Below are 10,462 nucleotides of genomic sequence, written 5' to 3' on the forward strand. Positions count from 1 at the left end.
CGTTCATCGTGGCATTTGCTGAGAAACAAATAGTTCGCATCAACACACGCTGAACTTGAATCAAACATTCTTTAGAACACAGCTAATCAACCTTCTGCTTTCACTTTTGAATGAAGTTCCAGTCCTTGCGTAGTGATATGAAAGACGTATCAAAAGCACAAAACCCGTTGCCATTGACAGCGGTAATTATATGTTTGCAGCGGTAATTACATGAATATATTTTTCCGTAGAACTTTGGGAAATCCCATTCAAGCCAATGGAGTGTTCTACTTGCTTTGTGAAGAGCCGTGTAATAAGAAGGCATATCTGGCAAGTTGTTATTTTATGAAGACGTAAATGGTTGCGCTATAGGCCTAGTCAAGTTTGCAAGAAGGAAACATAATGCGTGAGCATGTCACACTATCCAGGGACGTGCTCACACAGCTGTGGTAGCGGGGGCAGGAGGATTACGGCTAGCGCAGGGTTTATACAAAATTCTTCAACAGAAGCCTTTTTAAATAAAGGCCTGCCTCGAATGCAGGCTTGCCCAAAATAAAGGCCTGTGGTTTCCGCAGCCCACAGTAAGTAGGCTAAATAACAGACCCGCCACAATATGAGGAATGATGAGTTTTTATGAGGAAGATGTTTTTGGTGCACTACGCACACTGCATGTTCTTAAATAACAATTAAATATCATCAGTAATTTTCGACCATCTTACCACTAGGAGTACTCCTAAATCGCAATAAAAGATTTTAGCTAGGAGTTTCTCTTATTAAGTTATTCACAAAGCCTTTCAGACCTACTCTTAGTAAGGAAAAATGACAACTCCTAAACTAAGAGTGAGTCTTCGTTGCTATGGATGACGTCATTACTCCTGCTCGAGCTTGACTAAAGTGATCACCTTGATTGGCTGATAATTGTGACGCGGGAATGATTCCAAACACCTCCCTTACGATGATGAGTGACAGGTGACAGGTCTGAGAATGCGTGCGCTACACAAGGAAGGAAGATGATGAATAACTGAATAAAAAGGCCTAGCCTAAATGAATCAAGAGTACGGCAAAACAAATAGCCTAGTAGCCTAATGAAACATACGGATTGATGCAGTATCTTTGTAACATTATTAAATCAATCTGTCACTATGCCTATGCCTACATTTGCAAAGAGGAGAACATTTTAATTTGATTCACAATAACGTTACATTTAATTTACATGTTGACAATGAGTAGCCTATTTTTGGTGGCGTTATTGCATGTTAGTTAAGCCTACAATGCAAAATTGCTTCCTCGCGATTGGAAGCTCCTGTAGCCGCATAGTATTTCAAAACATTGCAACGTGAAATGCCACAAAAAGCGGTTTGTGAATAGGTCTTAACAGTACACTACGGGTGACCCGTATTCGGGCAAATACAGTGCCCCCCACCTCCCCCCAACAACCCCCATGCATTTTTTTGCACCTTATCATGAACTACCATAGTCATGCTATATACCATTTTAAAGCTGAGAAACTCAAGAATCGATATATGTAAAGCTTTCCATGAATTAACATATATTTCGTGTGTAAAATATAAGTTTATCCCGATATATAACATATCAGAATACCCCCCTCCACCACCCCCCAAAGTTGCTGCGTTCATACTTTGTCACTTGTCTGTATGGCCGTACCAATAAGTTAGCCCAGCATGCTTGGTCTTGAAATTTTCGTAAGAATCCATAGATGTAAAATATCTACATTGTTTTATTGCCAATATATTCAGTAGTTGTACACGCCAGTACAAACAAAACAGATACATACGAAAAGAAGCGAAGTAAAAACGTATTTTTCGCGGAAATCCAGATATTACGGTTCTACTTCCATTATTGTCGCTGGATTCACGGTACTCCGCGTGTTCACGAGGCTCTTCTGATTCCATCGATACCCATTACATGTCTGTAGGACCAATGAGAGTCGAGATAGATGCCATCAAAGCCAATGAGTCACGTAAGCGATGAATCTGACAACCAGTCTTTGAATGGTCATAGCGCTGCGTCTGAGTGAGCCAATGAGATGGGACCTAGATGTCCGTGTAGCCAATGAGGAGAGCTTTCTTTAGACATGTGACACATCGTCACATTCTACTTCCCTGTCGGCTAAACTCAAGGCGCATAGCCTATGCGTAACCAGATTCCGAAGCAGTGGTTTGGAAGTTTGTTACTAAACAAGCAAGAGACATGTTTTTGAAGGTTTTTGTTCGTAAAACATGCCAAAGAGACAAAAAAAGACGAAACATGTCGAAGAACCCGAGGACATTGAAGATCTGGAGGACATCGATGAAGGAGAAGAAAGCAATTTCTCGGAATGCGACTCCGAGGTAACCTGACTCCGCCAGATGGATTTGCATCTGGGAACTTTTCATTGAAGAACTTTTGGGAAGGGGCGGACATACTGGTTAGCTGATTGGATAAACCATCTGTCTATCACCACCTTTGTTGGTTATCGACGGGCCAAATCAGCCAATTAGATGAACAAAGTATTCTTCTAATGCCGTTTAACATACAATTAAGTTAGGTAACGTGACAAACGTTAAGATGTTTTAACTTACCATTTATGAACCTAATCAACGACAATTCCCATCAAGTTTTCACGGTAGGCCCTACACTTCTGAAGATAGTATATTCCTCCATTATGAACTGGAATCAGCCGTGGAGGATGTCTGTGTCGTTCATTCCTCCCAGCTGCATGGCTGAGACTCATAGCTTCACAGTTTACCCAGGAATACTTTCTAATTTGAATAAAACTTGCGCGATAGCTATGCTCATCTCTGTGGATGCCGTCATGTTGTTCGTTGCGTCACACCTCAACCCGCCTCAAAGCCAACGCTGATTGGACGTTCGTTTGGTGAACTGCTCCAAATTTTCTTTAACGGAAAGTATCCAGACTGATCTGCGAGTGAAACCCTGAAGCTCGCGAGATCAGGATGGTCTCACGAGGCTAACTCCGAGGAGGAGCAGAACTTTTTAGCTGGGAAGGACCCTGATTTTGAGCTGTGAGTAGACTACTTATATCCATATACAGTTACAGATACAGTTTAGTTTGTTTTTGTAATGTTTAGTGCATAGTTTTTCATTTAGCTTTGTTTCATAGTGTGAACAGTGTTCTGGTACCTGGGGGGGAGGGGAGTTAGGTGAGAATGCAGTGTGTGTTTGTGTGTGTGTGTGTGTGTGTGTGTGTGTGTGTGTAAAAGAGAGAGCAGGGGGAGGTGTGACCTGAGTACACACATTTATATCATTTGTATAAGTTGTTGGGAAGGGTTTTCATATACTTTAGTGGGTCTGAGCCTAACTTCCACCTGTACAATTGTTTCAGTGACAGCGATGAAGACTGGGCCCCGCCAAGCAAAAAAACAAGAGCTGAGGATCCTGTGTCTGAGGTAGAGGAGCCGGTGGCCGGGACTATTTCAGTTGTTCATAACACGTTCCATTTTGTTGACCGTGGTTGCCAACACAAATACATTTCTATTGCATTGAATGTGAATCATTTGATGTTTCGTTTGCCAGGGTATTGTTATTTTTTACCTTTGTTTCATTTTATAATACAAATGTTCACTGCATTACCTTGTTTGTCCTTTTTTCATGGAAATCTCAAAGGCGTAGGAGCAAAAGTAAGAGTTTCAGGTCAGATAATGCTTCTCTGGACTCATGGCACAGCCACTGCAAAGCACTCCAGGTACAAGCAACATGACACAGAGAGTGTAACCTTTCATTTGACACCAAGATCATGGTTCTACATAAAGGGGTTCTTGTATAGGAAGAGTTTTAGTTTTGGGTAACCAAAGGTCCTTTTGGAGTCTCCAAATGGACACTTAGCAAAACGCATGTGTATGCCCACACAAATATGGGTCCCACACAGTCATACTTCATCCTATAAGGATCTACTTTGACATACAGATTCACAAGACCTGGTAGTGGGCCTCAGTGGTGTTTCAAGAGAACATAAGTGACCAAGAGGGCAGAATGTGGTCATTTCTAGAGATGTACATAACCGCCTATACAAAAAACTATCATTCTACCCTTTGCCACTCTCTGATAGTTCATCACACAGTCAATCTATTGGTACCAAAAAATTCTACAAGGCCTTAGCTTTCCAAAGAGGTCAGGCACTTGATTGTAAGTCAAAGTATGTGGCAACAGGGCCATTTTAAGTAGGCGGTGTGCAATTTCGAGGAAAAACTCAAAATAGGGGTGTAAATGCTATGGGTTAATGAGTTAGGAGTCCTCTCGACTTCTTTTAAGCTGCCCCAGAGGTGGAAAGGTGCAATTTGTTGGGGGCAGGGCCGGATTAACAATTAATCGACCCCTGGGCACAAATGTCTGATTGACATATTGACATAATGCGCAAATAATATAGCCTAGGTATTCCAATATATTCGAATGTGTTTATTTTAGATGGAAAATTCGAACGTCATTTTTGAGCAATTTTGACAGCCCTAGTCCACTGTAGGCTACCCCAATCGGCTATTAACTCATTGAATGCCAAGCTGTTTTCAGAAGCTTTGTCCTAGAGTGCCAGCAATCTAGATCATTGTTGATGATTTTTGTACAGCCACAGCATATTCTGTGTTATAGCTATGAACACATACAATGGCTCGATTAAAAGGTGAGACTTTAAGCTCTCAGTGGGTGCAAACCGTGTATTTCTACACGCCTCTGTTCCTGAGAAATCCCAAGCTAAACAGTGGCTAATTTATCAAAATCGCTGTTTTTTTCTAGAAATGGAGATATAACGTCTTTCATGAAATATGAAGTGTTGCCTGTAAACTTTCCAAGAAGTGATCAGCTAGACCTGGCGAGATTGCCACCTAGTGATAGACCCACGGAAATGGCCTGGTTTTGAGATGACGTGCATGCGTCACTGATTCGACCCAAAGCGGCAACCGAGTTATGATAAAATGTCCAGATAAAATGTCCAGATTGTGCGTTTTCATGAGTTTTCGATCGTCATATATTTCATTTCCATTCATCACAGAGTTCCCAAAATCACATATAAGGTGTGTTAGAGTGTCTAGTTTCGTAATTAAAAAAAAAGCTAAAAACGTAATATTACGTTTTTGGCACTCAACGCATGGGAAGGACTCAATGAGTTAACACCTTCCACCTAACCCTGGTGAGTGGGGGTCGCTATAATGCGTGTGAAATAGCACCATTGAGTAGCCTTGCGAAATAGCCTTAAAGGGAAACTTGGCAGGATTTCGCCCTCTGCTGGAGAAATTGTGCATTATGCTATTTCAAACTGTGGGAAAAGGTAACGATAAAGCACATGGATTTGTTTACAAGCTAGCGAACGGTTAGCATAAGTTTGGCAGAACTATGTGGATGTTACAAGGTAAGAAACACGATTTAAAACGAGTTTCTTGTTTCTCACTTCTCTTTCCGGGACGGTAGTCTCAATGTTGCAAGGTTGGTTTTCCGCCTGGGGACGCCATCTCCAGTGGTTCACTTTTACTTGCACAGCAGACGCGCTGATTGGATGAGCGCTGACACCACTACCCCCTAATTGCATGTCTCTTTATTTGAGAATGCTAAGTAAAGAAATATTTTCTAATCAGGAAAATGTTTCGTTTATTTTTCTTTCGGTCCGCGGTTCCATAGGCTACCATTCAATTGCCGCACATTATCCGCGGACTAGCAATCTCCTCGTCAAGGAGGCCCTATAAGCCTGCAGATCATAGACAGAGAAAGCATGCTCTGGGAACAGAGCACAGTTGCCTGTCTAGTGTAACCATGGGTAAGTCTACAAGGAAAATGTCTTAGTGCGCTTCGGGGGTGGCCGCACCCCCACGTCCAACGTCACTGGCTGCCTAATAGGTGAAGAGAACAAGAAATGGAGAAACATCAACGCAATGCCTTGGTAGGCCTTATGTTATTAGGTTGGATTTTGTAGTAAGGCTACTGCAAATGTAACGCCCTCGTTTCTATGAAACTGGAAACAATTTAACCAGGAGACTTTGTCACAAGACAAAACAGATGTCTCAAAGCCCATTACATTAACATTACTGTGGTTTACATTTGAATTTCCCCTTGGGCATCAATAAAGTATTTATCTATCTATCTATCTATCTATCTATCTATCTATCTATCTATTTCTATGGCAGTAAGACAACTATTTGGTTAGACTAGGCTAGCTAACTTTACACTGACACAACGTAGGCCTAACTTAATGCTCTGAAGTCGCGGTCAACATGAAATCCATTGAAATGTCCAGGTCAACCACAAATGATTCCAATTTTTTTTTATATATTTTTTTTTTATATAATCCATATTATATAATAACTAATTCAATGTTGATTTAGGCCTATAGGCCTAACTCGGCCTACTTAGCAACACCATTGAACACCACTTAAAAGTTCAACGAAGAGTTGCCATTGCTGTCAAGTATTGCTGTTGCTGTGCTGAAGAGATGTGGATGGCATGGCAAACTTCTTGAGGATCCTACACCTTGAGGTTCGCGGGACTCCAGAGGCACCAGCGGCATCTAATACCTGTTTGCTGCTTTGCAATGGCATTTTTGCAGCTGCTCTCTCTTAATCCTATGAATTTGTCTGGCAGAAACCTTCCTTATTATGCCTTTGTCTGCACAAACCTGCCTGTGCTCTGAATCAGTGACAAATTTCTTCACAGTATGATGATCACGCATAAGTTTTCGGGAAATATCCAATGTTTTCATACCTTGTCCAAGGTAGTGCACAATTTCATGCTTTTCAGCCGCAGAGAGATCCTTTTTCTTTCCCATATTGCTTGAAACCTGTGGCATGCTTAATAATGTGGAACATCCTTCATAAAGTGTAAGTTCAGTGTAAATTGACCCATAGCCCTGTATAAGCTCACCACATGCAGCCTATCGGAAAAAGAATGAGACAATTTGGGACAACGTAGGCCAAGTTATGGACAGGCAGCTAAAAGCAGACCCATGGGGGCATCAAAATTGAAACTGAAAGTAACTCCCCATTGCCCCATGTGTCTGCTTTAAGCTGCCTGTCCATAACTTGGCCTACGTTCTCCCATTCCTGTTCTCTCATTCTTTTTCCTATGGGCTGCATGTGATGAGCTTGAACAACAGGACTATGGGTCAATTCACACTGAACTTACACTTTAAGTAGTTTTCCTTTAATTGGGTTCACCTGGCAAACTAATTATCACAGATGTCTGAGATTGATTTTAATGATCCGAAGAGCCCTGAGACACAATACCATCCATGAGTTTAATTGAAAAACAAAAAAATGCATACTAATTTGCATAATAATTTGGAACACAGTGTATATTGTTCATGGTACCCATGGGAAAGTCAGTCCAGTGCGTGAAAAGTGTGATTTTCGTCCCCGTAAACGCCCGGAGATATCCCTCATTTTCGGCAGTTGCCGACAATTTGCAACCCACGAATGTTGCGTTTTTCTGTGCCACAAATTGTTGGAATCGTACTATGACGTATGTGGAGAGCTCGCAGAGTGCTAATAGCTCTAATCAGCATATGAATGCAGCGAAACCGCGCCTGGCCCACACAACATATGGGTAGCTCACGAGCAGCCCAAAAGCTACAACTCTGTGAACTGGCTGTTGGCCGTCTCGGGGCTGTAACTGGCGGTTCTATCTGAGGCCCGTTTTGCAGACGCCTATGGTGCGTGGCTCTGTACTTCGGAGTCGCCTCTAACCGGGACTGCAGCGTGGCACAGAGTTCAGAGAGCTCCGGGCTACGAAAGGACGCCGATCATACAATCCATTCAGACACCCAGCCAACAACGCTGTCTTCATCAGACATCAGGTCTAAGGTGGCGGACTTCCAAAGTTGGAGGTCATGGCCCCATTAAGAGGCAAAGTTAGTCTGTGAAAACAAAATGTACAGTTAAGATCGGTATCTATTAACCTAGCCTATTTATTTCCTTATAGCCTACAGCAGAATAAAAGCATAGTCTATTCTTTAAATCTTACAATTGCTCCGGTTTGTCTCCGAGTGAACCCTGACAGCAGATGTCCATTCTCCTGGCGAGATAAGTAACCACTCGTCTGGCAATAGATCCAAGCAAAGGCAAGTGCTCGTTTAAAGGTCCCCTCTTCTAGAAGGAATGAGCGCCGACGATCACGGGTGTGTTTATGAACCACATTCACATCCACATACATTCAAGTAACGTGAAGTAGTAGCCTAATCAAACTGTAGGCTAGCCTTTCGGTTCTAAATTTGCTGCCGCACACTGACTGTTCCTATCAGCTGTTTTGGTGGAAGCACGACGGGCGGGTCTTCCACTGCTCACTAGAGGAAGTGTCTTCCCTGCTGGCGTGGGGGTGTAACGGTTGGACTTATTCATTCAGGGCATTATTAGTGGGGTAATTTACGAGATAAAAGTTGGTTCCATTACGACTGCAGAACGTCATTAGTTTCTGACAGCGCTACTCGACCAGGGTTCGACCAAGGGAAAAAAGGTTCTGGGAGGGTGTTTGGCTCGGGGTCATGGTGCAAAGGACCCTAGGGTGAAATTACTCCGAACCATCGCTTTAAGCAAGACCAAAGGCCACAGTCATGCCAGCATGCACATTTCACTCCCCCTGCTACCCTGATTTGCATTTTTAAAGCTCACAGCATTTTCATTTACATGTTAAAGTCTCCCCTAGAATTAGGGGGAGGGGGGTCATGGGGGGGACAACTGCCAAGCAAGGCCCACGTCAATTTCTGACCATTCATGGCAGTTTTCGGCGTTGCCTGCAAACTGCCGTGAACAGCCATTAACCTGAACTTCCACAACAATCTACAGTGCCGCATACTGACGAAAATCACACTTTTCATGCAGTGGTCATCAAAACATGTCATTTCAAACATTGTTTTGTGAATATAAAGAACTGGGATGGAATTCCAGTTGGATGGAGTTACCCAAAGCCTTCTTGTTCATAAACTATATATTTATGTTTTAAGAAGTTTCTCAAAAATGTACCTGACTGAAGACACCCAACAAAATGTTTTGATTTCACTTGGGCCTTCAACAGGACAGAAGGGAAGAAGGGGGAAGTAGTAGCTCTTAGGGCATAATGCCCTAATGCTGTATGACACTAATTCTACTGCTTCAATTTTCAGGGACAAATGTATAGTACGACTGCGGAGATGGTTGATCTGGCAGCTAAGTACTACAAGTTGATGTGTTTGATGCTCCTGCACAATCCCCCCATGCAGCCTGACTGGCAGAAGGCAGAAGGACCAAAGCTAGGGATTGACGAAAGGTTGTTTCCACCTATCAAAGTGCTCTCGCCAGATTCACAGATGGTTGAGGAAGAGAAACAAATGTCCCAAGCAAGTGGATTGGTTGCTTATGGTAATGCCAAATAGACATGATGTAATACATGCATAGTATTCTCAGAAACCCTTCATAACCCTTCTAGTGACTTAAAACAAAAAAACAAAAAAATCTAAGTTTGGTAGCATGTCACAAGTGGCTGAATCAAAATTGATTCTTTCTTTTATGACTACATTAACCAATATTGATGGATGACTGTTTCCTGATTGTGCATACTCTCTCCCAGGCATCTGGGTTTATTTTAACATTAAAATTTAAGAATAATATCCAGCTAGGTGCGTGAATCAATGGTTTGCAAAAACAGCTATAAAATCAATTTTATTTTGTTTCCTTAATGGACTGACTCATGTGATTATTTGTCATTATTGCTTTTGTCTTCCTTACATACCCCTATATTCCTTACATAACCTGAACATGAACACACTCTTGTATTCTAAATACTCTCTTGTATTCCTTACATACCCTGAAAATTAGTTAATTAATGCTCTTGTATTCCGCATATCTGTAAAAGTGATTATGTTCTTGTATTCCTGGTGCAAGATTGAGCTGGGTGATTCCACGAAATCGGTGCCTTTTGTGTCCCTAAGAAATAATCAATCATAGACTTGCTATAACTATAAATAAAGTTGTAATTTTAAAGCATAACATTACTATGCATTCCTTCATCAATATCACATCAAAATAAAGTCAATTGATCATTTATGCTGATAAGAGTAATGTTTTTGGCCTGTCAATCGCTATGTTTGTTCTTTTTTCACCAGGACTTTTCATTTGTAAATTTTAGGCAAAAAGATAAATTTTTCACATTTGCATATTGTGTCAGGTATAATCTTAGCCTAGAAATCTAGACGCACCCTAGCGGCGGCAAATTAATTTGCTCAGCCTGTACGTCTAGTATCAAACCATAGGGATTTCTATAGACCTATATATAGAATATATCCCGCCTCCTAACTTCGGTATCCATCCAACTTCCGGGCGTGGATTGTCTATGGGAAATAACATGGCGTTTTGAAAGATCGTACCTGTCAAACTCTGTAGGTGACAAAGTAGAAAAAGCTGCTGGGCAGATTGGCCTACACACTTCTGCCATCTAGTTTCCACTGGATTTTTGGATTTTCGGTCAATCAAAAAATCCAGTGGAAACTATATGGCAGAAGTGTGTAGGCCAA

At 41.9% G+C, this 10,462-nt stretch overlaps 1 protein-coding gene across 3 annotated transcripts in view; it reads left to right on the plus strand.

Annotated features, from left to right (window-relative positions):
- Positions 1-9,993, plus strand: part of LOC143125382 (uncharacterized) — an 84,156-nt gene extending 74,163 nt beyond the window's left edge. For all 3 annotated transcript variants that reach the window (XM_076286789.1, XM_076286788.1, XM_076286790.1), the window contains one exon: positions 9,077-9,993. In XM_076286789.1, the coding sequence (XP_076142904.1) occupies positions 9,077-9,325 (249 nt within the window). In that variant the 3' untranslated portion in view covers positions 9,326-9,993. The remainder of the gene's footprint in view (positions 1-9,076) is intronic.
- The last annotated feature ends 469 nt before the right edge of the window (positions 9,994-10,462 follow it).

Source organism: Alosa pseudoharengus, unplaced genomic scaffold (genome assembly GCF_046254945.1).
Source record: "Alosa pseudoharengus isolate Yale_2024_CS ecotype anadromous, Long Island Sound unplaced genomic scaffold, YU_APseudo_1.1 YU_APseudo_1.1_scf_16, whole genome shotgun sequence".
Lineage (NCBI taxonomy): Eukaryota > Metazoa > Chordata > Actinopteri > Clupeiformes > Clupeidae > Alosa > Alosa pseudoharengus.